At 33.6% G+C, this 13232-nt stretch overlaps 1 protein-coding gene across 1 annotated transcript in view; it reads left to right on the top strand.

Moving 5' to 3' along the window:
* Positions 1–9346, top strand: part of CRISPLD1 (cysteine rich secretory protein LCCL domain containing 1) — a 76987-nt gene extending 67641 nt beyond the window's left edge. Inside the window, exon 14 of the mRNA XM_064650498.1 lies at positions 8437–9346. Within this exon, the coding sequence (XP_064506568.1) occupies positions 8437–8451 (15 nt within the window). The 3' untranslated portion in view covers positions 8452–9346. The remainder of the gene's footprint in view (positions 1–8436) is intronic.
* The last annotated feature ends 3886 nt before the right edge of the window (positions 9347–13232 follow it).

The raw sequence follows: 13232 nt of genomic DNA, 5'->3' as shown, positions 1-13232 counted from the left end.
ATGTAAAAAAATCACATGCATCCCTAGAGTATATGATGTATATACATCATACTTTCTCATAGATATTTCAAGAGGATCATTTTCAAATAGATTTTCCATTCCATTTAAAAATTTTTCTTACGGTCCAGATCCTGTCCCAGAAAACTGCTGCCAGAATGATTTTCTGGTATAAATAAATTAATGATAATTTGCCAGAACACACAAGAAATTTCATTTTTCTAGAATCATTTAGGAGTAGAATTTGGGATGTGTTGTGTGTGTAGCAATTAAGAGCCCTGAGGCAATCAAGAGGGTGGGAACCCCAACTCTGAAAGAGAAAAAAAGTGTCTTGCTTAGAGAAGGCTTTGTGGACCCAGTAAGAACAGAGGGAGCTGAAGCAGAAACATTCCCTAAGCTGCAGAGACCAATTTTTAGTAGCTTGACACCCAACCACACTCTTTCAGTGTGGTGTTAATTAGCAACTCACTTAAGTAACAATGCACATGCTAGAAGCATTACATCATCTGAACTTGTCACTGGCTGTTGAGCAAATAGCTGTGAGGACCGGATACTATTGCATTACAATTTCTTTGAGTCTTTTCATAAAATCCCAAGCATGGATTTAACAGGGAAACTAATGTGGTTTTACCCCTTCTCCTCTTCCACCTTACCTCCTTTCCTCATTAAGAACACTATTCTAGCATACATTGTGTGTTAAGTGATGAGGGAAGTGGTAGCATCTAATTCTGCATACAAATATCAAATTCTTTCCTATTTTTCTTGAACCTAATTAAAGACTCCCACTGAAGCAAATGGGAGTTACATAAGAATTTTACACTCTGAAAGAGCAATTATTCTAGACAATGAGTAATCATAAAATTATCAGTTCAGCAGTGTTTATGCACATACTTGCCTTTAAGCAAGGGCATAAATACATTTCATTTTGTAATCCATTTAAGCGTGTACTTTACTTTTAAGACACAGACTTCAGCATAACCTTTAGGTTCAAGGTGCTTTGCCACAAAGGACATAAATGAGTTTGTCTCCTGCAGACTTTCAAAAAAGTGTTCCTGCTTCAGAGAAAATCTATTGAAACAAAATTGTAAATGAAGCCTTTAGAATAGCTTTGTTTACTCTGTTAAATTGTTCATCATATGAATGTGATCTACTAGGTTTGATAGGAAGCTGAATATGATCTCAGGGTGATGTAGCCTGCCTTTTTTATTTTCTTTGGTTTTTTGTTTAATCTCATGTGAAACTCTCCTTACATTTGTTCTATCAATAGAGAAGTTTCCAGCTTCATACTGGGAAATCAAGAAGGCTCATCTAGCATTTAACAGTGACAAAATTGGGAAAACTTTCTTTGAAAAGTACTATTTAAAAAGCTGTGAGAGAAAAAGTACCACACCTAATGTGTGTGAAACATAGAGTTACTCAAGACTCTGCAAGGGAAAGCAATTTTCTGGGAAGTCTACAGTTTAATGATGATGATGTGAGGAGTCGATGGGCCTGCTTATGCTTTTTTTTTTTAGTAAAGAGCATTTGTGTTCAGAATTCCCATCTGTGTTGGTACTCGGTTAAGAAGTGAAATGTAACTTCAGATAGATTCAGGTAAGTGTGCAAAAATAGTTAGGAAGTTGATAACAAACTGACTCTAGTATTGAATCAGGAATGCTTCAGTGTGGAACTTTCTCACAATAAAAAAGGTTTGAAATATGAGATCTGCATTGGTAGATATCTAAGCCTGTAGACAAACAGACATCAGACCTGTAAAGAGAGGAAGATAGTCTCATAATTAATTGTCTTTTAGGAACTAATTTAGGACTTTTTTACTCTGAACTGACTGTTAGAAAGTAACATTTTTATATTGATTCAGAAACATTTTTGCAAGAAGTTTGCAACTTAATTGCTTGAACCCCCAAAACTCTTTCAAATAACTCCCCAAAAACTGTTTTAGAATTTTATAATTTTTGTTTGCTTCTTTCATTCATTTCCTCAAGCTATAAAAACTTAAATAATTTATTGTGTAAAAAAGCAGTCAAAATATGTTTTTTCTCTGTAATTCTTGGCTGATCTGAATAAAACTCGGAAACTTCAAATGAACCAGTCTACTGCTATGGCTCAGATGGTGTATTTTTTCCAAACAGCGATTTTCAAGCTCTTATAACTTTCTGAAAAGGTTATTCTTTGGGTTGAAATTCATCATGTTTATTTCAATATGAAGCCATTTCAGAAAGCATTCAGCATAATATCAGGTGGATGCATATTATCACATTTGAATCTCACATTGCACATTGAAACAAATTACTCCATGCATTTATATCAATTTGCAATCAAGCAAGTTATTTAGGTTTTTTTCACCCCCCTTGCTGGATTTATCTCTTTTTTAACATTTTAATATTGCACACACTCAAAAGAGAGACAGAACATTTTTCCATTTTATGTACAATTACTCACCACAATTTTTAACAGCAAAGGAATTTTGTGCAAATAATATGTTAATGCAACATTAGTCATGAGATTTGTTGAGAACTTAACAGCATAAGTCAGAAACTTATCAACCAAATTATGACTCCCAGAGCAATGTTAAGTTAGCATATTATGCATATACGTGACATAAATAAAAGAAGGTACAGTTTATAGAGATATAAAGTGCTACATATAAACAAGATGATTACTTATTTAAAATTAGAGATCCTGATGTGTCTATAACTTACCTTGCATTAGTTACAGCTTCTTTGGGAACTGTAACATTGAAATTTATGCTTTCTGTCTGATTACTTTCTCATGGCAGTGCACATAATGCGGACTATCGCCAAGATAGATTATATACTACAAGCTTCTCTGAAAATACTTTCTGATGGTTTTATCAATTCGTGGATGATAGAAAATAATTTTCTTTGGGAAATGTTCTGACTGATTTTTATGGATATTTTACAATAATTAAAAATTCTGCAAAATTCAGGAAAGAAATTTAAACCTTCAATAATTCATCATATAAAATGGCACCAAAAAATAAAGCAAGATTTTAATGGCCCATTAATGAAAATTATGAATATTTAAGGTAATGTTGCACTTCATTCCTAGGATCTCGGTTCCCACATGTGCTTGCTCACTGTTTTTGATCAAAATCATGATAACAACCACTGCTAGTTGTGAAAGAAAAGTAAATTGGCAAATTTCCTGACAGTTTAAAGCATTTCGGGCTCTATATGTCACAGTGAAGCTTGTGATTAACTCTGGAGCTCTCTCCATTAAGAAATGATCTTTCTTAAGTGCACTTTCAATTTACAGCTCAGTATAAGCCACATTGCTATGATGATGTCAAGAATTAAGTACTAAATATATTTTAAATAGTAATAGTAAAAATGTTCTTATTGTGCACAATTAAAGAAACCAACCAACAAAGGTAAAAAGATAGAAGCTTTTTATTTTACTTCTATATCTACTATCTTACTTCTGAAATATTGTTGATTAAATTATCTTTCATAACATTGGTTTCTTGATTATTTATTTATTGTGTAAGTAATTCCTAATCAAAAAATTAGAAGATATGAGACCTATAATGGAGAGGACAATTTGTTCCAAAAAGTAGAAATAATTTATTTGCTTTAAATAAGTCTATAAACGCAGTGATCTTTGGGCAATAATTGGGAAACTCTATTTATCCAGGTGATACTTGGTTGCTTAGGACAATGTAGCAATAACACATAGAAGATGGACAGTTTTTACTATTTCTTCCTTAGGTGGATTACTTGAATGGCACTGGACAGGACTCCTGCCTGTTTTTACTGCTGTTTTTTATTCTCATCGTTCAGTTTAGCATCAAAAACAGGCCTGAAGGAAAAGTCATTTAACCCATCCAGTTTCTGTGGTTTAAATATTTAGTAAGTGTCCAACCAACATTTCTTGGCTTGCTCCAATAACACAAAACATCCCCTAGAGCTTTTGATCCATTTACTTAAGTAAGTCTGGGTTTGACTGCTTAGCCACCATGGTTAGATAAAACACTTTAATTGTGTGACCATAGATTATTTTGAATGTAACTTCCATATAAAAAAAGTAAGTGGGACTCTGACTATGAAAGCTACAAAAATAATAGAAAAAATACTTAGAGTAAGACCTTTTTTATGGTAATTTGTATTAACCAATAGTAAGATTTAATAAAAATAAATTGTAACTGAATAAATTGTAACTGAATAAATTGTAACTGAAAACACACCTACAGGACATTTTCAGCCTATGTTTCTCTTCACAGTTTTCTCAACCATTGTCTGCAGGAGATGACTTATTAAATTATAGGTGGGGCTTAAAATATGTTAGCTATGGATTTACAGTTTGCTGACACGAAATTCTGAAGAGAAAGTGAAAACATGCTTACCGTCGTTCTGAATGTTAGTGAAGAAAAAGTGGAAAAAATAAGGTTATAAAATAAAAAGCAGTATCAAGGGTGTATTTCTTCTGTCTTTGAAACCATGTAAATGGTTTTTTACAAAAGTGTTTAATTTCTTTATCTTTACCTATGATTTACCCATTCATTCTTGTTTATGTTGTATATTTCCAATCATTGGTATGACTTTTTTTCCTCAGTTTTGTTCTATATTATCCTGTTTGTTGGTGACTACTTCCAAATAGTTAGTTATTTGAGTTACAACTTTGAAAACCTTTGGAGAATTGCAATGTAATCCTTTTCTGTCTTAAACATAGCTGATCTAGATAGAAAATAGAATTCAGATGCTCACTGCTGCGTAGTCAGGCTCAGATGCAACCATCAAGAGCTGAAGAGGTTAATTCTACACAGTGCACTTTTTTTTTTAAATTACATTATGGTTGTGGTAGGGAGTTACTACTGATCCCTTAACCATCATTCACTTGCACAAGAAGTGCACCAGCAGCTTCAGTTAGGCTAAAGTTCAGAGTGGATTTTTTTATCCAAGCAAAAAACTTGATAGATTTTGTTGTTAGATTTTGGCCCACAGTGAGGAAGTTGCCATGAGATTGCTTTTAGTTATTATTTCCATTGCATATTTGCAATATAACATTAATCCCAAAATCTCAGCAATTTTGGGGATTTTGCTGATCTTTGGCAGTATTTTGAAAATGGACAGAACCCTCTAACAACAGCATGAGTCCCTGTCTAGTCCATATTGCATATTCTATAAGGTAGGATAGATTACTCAATCAGAAACATTATTTTCTGATAGAGATATGTCAATATTCCTAATATTCCTGACCTATTTTTTTTCTGTGCTCGGTCTTCCCATCTCCTTGAGGTTTTGGGGTTTTTTTGTGTACTATCCAATCTCTCCTGTTAAATTATATCTATTACCTTTTATTTCCAATGAACATGGAAAATAATTACTTCCTTTCCTCTCTGTGGTGGCCACATTTTATTTATGGATATTTCTTATGTCTGTCCTATGCCTTTCACTATTTAGCTATATCTTTGTCAATTTACAGTATTTTCTAGACAACTTACCATTCTTTTAGATCTTCTCTGCTGGTACTTCAAACTGAACTCCACTTTGAGGCTCTTCTCTCTGGTGACTACTTCTTAAATTTAATCATGTAGATTAAATTTCTAAAATAAATTATTTTTTGTAGAGTTTAGATAATAAATTTGTCACAATGGATATAGTACTGACATCTCACATTCAGTGAGTAGTCCTTCCAAAACCCCTTCTGGGCACTGACTAGCTAGTTGTTTCTCATTGTACATTTATTCAGCTGATTATTCCAAGATAGAGCATTGAACCGAATCCTGTTTTTTAAAAGCCACTTCTGCTGAGACAACTTTGAATTCAAATCCTGCCTTGCTAAATGCTTGTGGGTCGTTCCTCCATGGCATTTTTTGTAAATTGAACAAATATGATCTCTATTTCATCATCTATGTCCCTAATGGAAAATAGACCACAGCTAGAACAGGCAACTGTGAAATGATTCTGAATAGATCCCTCTAGTTTGATAGTAAAGTAGCAATAAATGAGAAGCTCCAAATATAACACTGGTTGCTGACTTACAGGTACATTATAAACTAAAAGATTCAGATAAGCTTGAATTTGAACTTAACATGGTACCTCTTAAGAAACTGTTATTATAAAGTTTTTTATTTTACTTTAACCAATTAATTTATACTTTAAGAAGAAAAAGGTTGCATGTCTGGAAATGCATTCCTAACGTAATACAAGTAAACTCATATCTGCTTTGCTCACAGTACTTGCACGTTACTATCAGAAAAGTAGCATTTTATAGTTATTTTGCAATGAAGTAAATGAGTGTCAAAAGGCACCATTCTGCAGACAGTTAAGTTCATGGAATACAACAGAGGGTTTTTGCTAATACCGATTTTATTTATGCTGGCCAACTTGCATGTAATCTCAAAATATTTTTGTTTATTTTTTGAGTCTTAAATGGCAAAATTTATGTTCCTAAACTACTTTATGCATATTTGCAAAATTTGCTAATGAACTCTGCAAGGGTTATGTGTGTTTACAGTAAGGTCATTTTGTAGGTAAACATGCATAAACATAGAAGTAAAATAGTAAGTAGATGTCAAATGTGCCAAAATTTTGTTGTCTTATTTATATAGCAAGGTTATATGCTTCTAGGCATGGTCACTTTATAATAGAGCTTTAAACACTCTTTCACTTCTAAGTACAGGAAAATTATTTGAGTTTGGAAGGAAGATTAGAGCATGTAGTAATGAAGGCTCTTGCTGCTTCATTTTTGGGCTATTCTTTCATGTCTGTCTGAAAATATTCACAGCATTATTTCAAGTTGTTATTTAAGCTATATAGAAAACACTAAATGGTGACTTTTCAAGAGGCTCTAAGCCTATTTCTCTTTTCTTGATCAGTCATTTATAAGTTGAGAAATTTATTACCTACTTATAGGTAAGAAATTATATAGGCTTAACTGACTTTAATTTCTCTTTTCTGTATTGTCTGGCCTTCAATGAACAAATCATCGCATTGTTAAAAACCTTCTGATGATGCTAAAAGTCAATACTACTGGCTGAACTCAAGAGAATGTGATATTCTTAGGCCAAGGTTTTTGGTTTTGAGCCAGAAACTGTTTGAAAACATTCCAAGAAATCAGAAATAGCAGACACTTAAAAATCCCGTATCTCAAATAGGAAACAAGTTACAGCAGATCACATTAAAAAAACTTCTCAGAAACTGCCATTCTGTTAGAAAAACTAGAAGACTTCGAATATAAAAATCAGACATATAACAGGACAGTAGTATTAAATGTAGACAGGAAGACATTGATACCCTTCCATATGTAGATATTTTACTTGCTGCACTTCCATTAAAAAAATAAAGCCCCCTGGATTCATACCACATACACATATTTTTTCCTTTATGAGTCCACATCCTGGGCTTGATAGGCCAAAACTGGCACTGAAATCAGAACTGGATCCAAGACCTTTCTTTCTTTTTGGCAAACACATACAAACCTGCATATTCCAAGTTATGTATATATTCCTCTTTATTATAAGAATCCCCTATTCTCTTAAGCATGATGTCTTACTGATGTAAAGTGGGCTAATTGACATAAATAGATGGGACATGTCACCACATGATGCGTCACTGTGGACATAGGAACAGATGTGCTGTTCAAAAATCCATGGTTAAAATGTCTGTAATATATGATTAAAGAAATATTTATTTTTCAAAAGTAAAAGATTTACTCCCCACAAAAATGTTGCTCTGGTAAAGTTCATGCTTTTCAGTACTTTATGCTTTTAATAACTATGGTGAATATTGTACCACAAAGCTCCCATTAATTAAATTGTATTGGGATCAAGGCAGTAACTTTCAAAAAATTAAAGCCAGCAAAATATATTTCAGACATCTATGTAATCATTTGAGCCTTGTAGCAGCCTTTATTTAGGAAAATCTGTCTTCAATGATAAGGCAAACTGAACAAAAGTTGTGGAATGGAGTTTAACTGGTACACTTAGATTTCCTAGGAAACTTTAGTGCTTTCTAAAATGAAAAAAAATCTGTGTGTTTTCAGCAAGTAAATCTTTTTGCGGGATCTAGGAAGTATAAAACAAAGGGGTTTTCACACCAATTTTCTTTAATATTCCAAAGCAATATTATTTCATAAATTGACTTTGCAATTGAAAAAAATTTTTACTGTTGAAGAGTGATGGAGTTATAGAGTCTAATCTTTTGAGTTAGTGATAATAAATGGATGACTGCCATGAATTTTATAGACAATGAAACTCATGCTTAGTAAGAAAAAATGCAATCCTTGTTTATAGATATGTATTTTCTTTATTACTCATAAGTAGTAATGTTACTTAAATATGTTTAAAGATGGAGCAAATAGTGGCTTATCTAATTACAGTGTCTTTTGGAAGCAGGTGAAAGGATGAAGTTAGAAGAGGAAGGAAGCTGAAAAACAAAAACAGATTTCTTCTTCTTTTTTTTTTTTTTTTTTTTTTAGGAAGAAGAATATTGAGCAGGCCCTAAGATCCCCAGGTGACTACCAAGAAAATTATTGTTATTTATTGAAGGCTATTAATACCTTACTTTCTGTTCTTGTTGCTGCTTCGCACATCAAAATATGGATACTTGGTTTCTGACAATAGGAGTGAAGAGCTGTGACCAAGCAATGCTGGCAAATATTATGTTCCAAGTTTGACAAGATCCAATGTAAAAACTAGTTATTGAGATTTATGATTCAGAGTGCTGTGCCCTAGCAATGCTGGAAACAAAAAGAGTTTTCATGTCCTTTGCCACAATGCTTGTTAAGTCCTGAACAATGGAATAGTCTTGCTTGGCAGACAGAATTAGACAATCTGAGTTGTCTTCGCTCAGGAATGAAATTGAATATTTCTTGCTGTGAAGAGTTTTCAATTTACTCCATTGTTCAGACTGCATTGATTCAGACAAATTGATTGTCTCTGTGGTAACAGATCCATGCCAAGGGATGACAAAAGTTAAGTCATCTGTGACTAGGATTCAGTCAGTTTTTAACACTGAAATTCTGGAGGCACTCAGATGAACTTCTGGAGGCATCATAACTACTGAAGTAAAAAGGATATACACTGAATTTCTTTGTAGTACTGGCTACAAAATGGGATTAATATTCTTTTTGTAATTTAGAATTTTTGTCATATGGCTTTAATTTATGAAACCATATGCAGAATAATTCCTGGATATGGATTTTCTCTTCTAGATCTAAACTTTTTATTTACACATAGCAAGATATTAGTCAAATGACCTTAAGCTTTGTACTTAGTCAAGATATTCTACAAAGGCCATCTTTGAATTCATTACCTCCATAGATCTGCATTATAAAACATTGACCAGTGAGGCTCAATCCACTTTTAACCAAAAGTTTAATGTAATTTTCGTTCACAGTCTGTGAAGAAAGAGAACGAAGGACAGCACTGACTGGAAATTCTTGTTATGCACAGAAATATTGAACATTAACATAAAACTTTTATTATTTTTCTGAGCTTGAGCACTGATGATTTATCTTTAGAATTTCTTTTTTGTTTGTTTTATGTTTTAACCAATAGAATAATTCGTCCTTCTTTGACCAGACAAAAAGAAAATGTAACTCAAAATACAGAAAAACATGGAAATTATGTTAAATCTTGAAATCTAAAAGCAGAAAACAACTGGAGTTCCAAGAAAAAACCATAAAAATGGGAGAAAATCACACATGTAAACCTCAGGCCAATAATTTAAAATGTCGTTTTCCCCACTACCCCCACGTAACATATTTTGCAGAATTGCCACTTTTTTCTTTTACAGCCAAAGTTACATTTTGGGTGTGTATAAAATGTTCTTTACATTATTGTGTTTGTTGACTTGCTAGCCTCCTGAGTGTAAATGTGTGATTTCTTTGTCATTTCCCAGACAACATTCTGACATATTGAGAACCAGAAGTTGTTTACAGACCATTTGAGAAAGAGTATGGGGGAAGAATTTTAAAAATAAAATTAGTTATCTGTTCCAATGACCCTTCTCTCTGTGTTGACACAGAGCTAAAGAAAGAAACAAACAGTCCAGTATATTCTGGCAGTATCTCTTTTTCTGAGTTTGTTCTTGCTCCTGTAGAGGCTGAGCAGTAGATTTTGGGGAAGACAGCAATACAGGTTAACTAAAAACTTTTTCTGATCCTTTGTTAATTAAAATAATTACATTACGTGTGTGGAGAAAGTTAAGATTGTGCTAAGGATTAAATTGTTTCAGATGTAAAGGAGACTTCATCCATAAGCTTAAAAATGCTATGCAAAGTGAATTGTTCAGAAGTCTACAGTTCCTTTATTAGATGTGAAAAAGAATAGAACTTGAAAGATGTTGTTTCTCTGCTGAACATTGAACAAAGATCACCTGCCAATATGGATAATATTCTAAAAGTGCCTAGAAAATGATGGGGTTGAGCATGTGGCCACTTTTGCACCTTTTTCTGGTACTGCAGTTTATACGTTACCAAAATGGTTATAACAGGTACAGAAAAGAGTAGCAGCCACCACACGATAATTTTGGTTACCCTACCAAGGTTCTGAACAACCTGTTTAACTTTCAGAAAAACAGATAACTTATCTAAAAGAAAATACCTCAGGTACAGCTAGAAGTAAACATATAGCTGTAATCAGGTTACATAAAAGTTCATGTGCAATTCAGAAGTTAAGCTTCTAAGTTAAACAATCAAAAGATGACATTAGGAGATGAAACTGTTTTATAACCTTGACTTTGTGATATAATATTTCAAAGCAGCCTTATACAGCTTTTGTTTTGCTTCAGAGAGAAATTTGACCCTGTTCAGTAAAAAAATGTTCTTTAGCCCATCTGTTTCAAGGCCCATAGACATTACAATGCAACCTTGTGTGTGATTTTTTTTCCTTCAAGATGCCAGAATAAAATGGACCTGTCTCTTCCTATATGGACCATTAAGATAATGCTGTCAGCATCCTCAAGATGGAGTTTTTATCTTCAACTACTCCTTAAATGAATGCCTGTTCCTGGGCAACTCAAACTCTGCTGACCTCTTTAAGCCTTTGTTCAGATTATAATCAGTAAATTCATTCATTCAGCAAAAATAGCATGTGACATACCAGAATAATTACAATTAACCAATGCAGCATTAATTTGGATTATCTAAGACTAGAATGCTGATTGAATGATCAATCTCTGGTGGGGGAATTATCATCAAATAAGTATGAAGCATAGTTGAATAATGAAAAAGTAGAGGAAATTACAGTTAACTAATGAAGACTAGATGAACAGAAAAATACGTTCAGTATGTGAGAAAGTAAATAATTAATTTGGTAAAATGGATGTTTAGGAGTGTCTGAATATTTCTAAACACAAATACTATCCTGCCTGGGCCTTGTTAGAATATCTTGTTTCTAAAGCAATTATTTACCTCACCCCTTCTTTAAAATATTTTTCAGCTTATTTATACTGCATTCTAGCTACTAATATCTGTTGTCTTTATTTAGTCTGACAATATTCTTTATTGCCAAATCCCTGAAAGAATTGTGGAGAGGAAATTTATCATGGGAACAACTTTAATTTTGGCAATTTGATATTAAAATACTCTTTTCCTGTTAGAAGGTTTGGTACAACAGGTACAAGATATTCTCTTGTGCTTGGTGAAGGTGGCAACTGTGGGATAGTAAGTTCATATTTTCCAACAGTCTATGGAAAAAAAGGCATTGTATACAATAATAATACTTGATCCTTTTTGCATATATTGAGTTGCTGACATTTCTGTCTGTGTAAATGCTCTCTTCTCAAGATCACAATTTAAAAAGTAAACCTCAGCTTCTCTCAGAAGTTCATGTGGTTCCCACATTAAAAAAACATGCCACTTGGCTTTAGGTCACTCCTCTGTTCAGCAGTAGTTTATTTTACTTTTGAGTTTATAATGCTAAGAATTCATCATGGAAAAGAAATTTTTCTCAAGTCATTACCATCAGTTTTTTAATATAGTTAGTGCTGACTCCTGTTAACTGTGCTTTGCTTATTTATGCTTATGAACTGCCTGTAAGTATTCTTAGCAGTCCTTTGAGTTACAAAAACCAATTAAACCAAGTCACCTGAAGCTGCACTTAAAAGTTTTACTTAAAAGGGAGATTCATCTCTTCTCAAGCAAAGAAATACATCACAAATGATGCCGTTGCATTCTATGGGTCAAGACAAGGACAGCTGTTGTGGGTGTAGGCAGATACATGTCTTCTTTGAGACATAGAGATGTGCCCTCTGGGACTATTTCTTGTGATGGACAGAGATGGTGAATGACTGGGAGAGATTATCAGTTGTTGTCCCCACTGAAGCACAGCTACTAAGGTATGTATTTACCAGGCATCAGAGTACTACTTGAATGAGCTGTATTCCGGGTCAAATGTCTGGGGCAGATTGAAGACCATACCATGAAACATTCATGTTTTGTGACCTAGTCTATAGAAGAAAACAAATCCATAAAGAATTTACATGAGACAGAAAACTGTTGTATGTATGTATATAGTTCCAGGTACATAGCTTACACTTACTTAGCTGCCTGCAGCCAAAAGCAGCAAGTTTGGAATTAAATAGCATGAGAAACTACAAGAGACTGACTACTTGAGAAATACTTTTCAAATTAAAGGTTCAAATAAGTTTGAATTATATAAACACTTGTAAGGGAGGTTTTCTTCAATTTGACTGTTGAATGCTGCCAGGCCCTTGCTTGTGAAGTCCTAGTCCTGACTTCTTGTAGTAACCAAGGAAGGGTAGCACTTTCAGGAAAAAAAAAAGTAATTGACATTTACTTGATTACAGGTATCCATCTGGCACTGGTTATGTGCCCTCAACACTCAATCTCTGCTTTTTTATGGTTTCAAAATGCTATAACCATGAACCAAGTTCTCACCAGTGGTGCTATCCCTTTGCAGGGGTGCAGTGCTGAGGAAGCTGGAGAATGCAGCAAGTCTATCTTTAGATTGACATCATAGGCGAGGGCCTCTTACTTTCACAGCTGAATTATTTGAAATGCCATGAAAGTAGGTAAAATTAAGATTGTTTAAGTCCTTGAAAGTAGTGCTTATTGACAGTTTAAATGAAGACAACATGTGTGGTGCACCTCTTCAGTGCTGAATCAGCTTTTATCAGTTTTTGTTTAAAAAAACACACATGGTGCCAGTTACTTGAGACAGACGTCATTGGGGTCTTTAGTTTAGTAGGGTACAAATATACCATAAAATTAAAACCCAGTGCTCTGTTTATTTCTGCTGTTCATGAAGC

The sequence above is a fragment of the Pseudopipra pipra genome, chromosome 1, assembly GCF_036250125.1.
Source record: "Pseudopipra pipra isolate bDixPip1 chromosome 1, bDixPip1.hap1, whole genome shotgun sequence".
In the NCBI taxonomy this organism is placed as follows: Eukaryota; Metazoa; Chordata; class Aves; order Passeriformes; family Pipridae; genus Pseudopipra; species Pseudopipra pipra.
The sequence above is the reverse complement of the archived record's forward strand: the minus strand, read 5'-3'. Positions and strand labels throughout refer to the sequence as shown.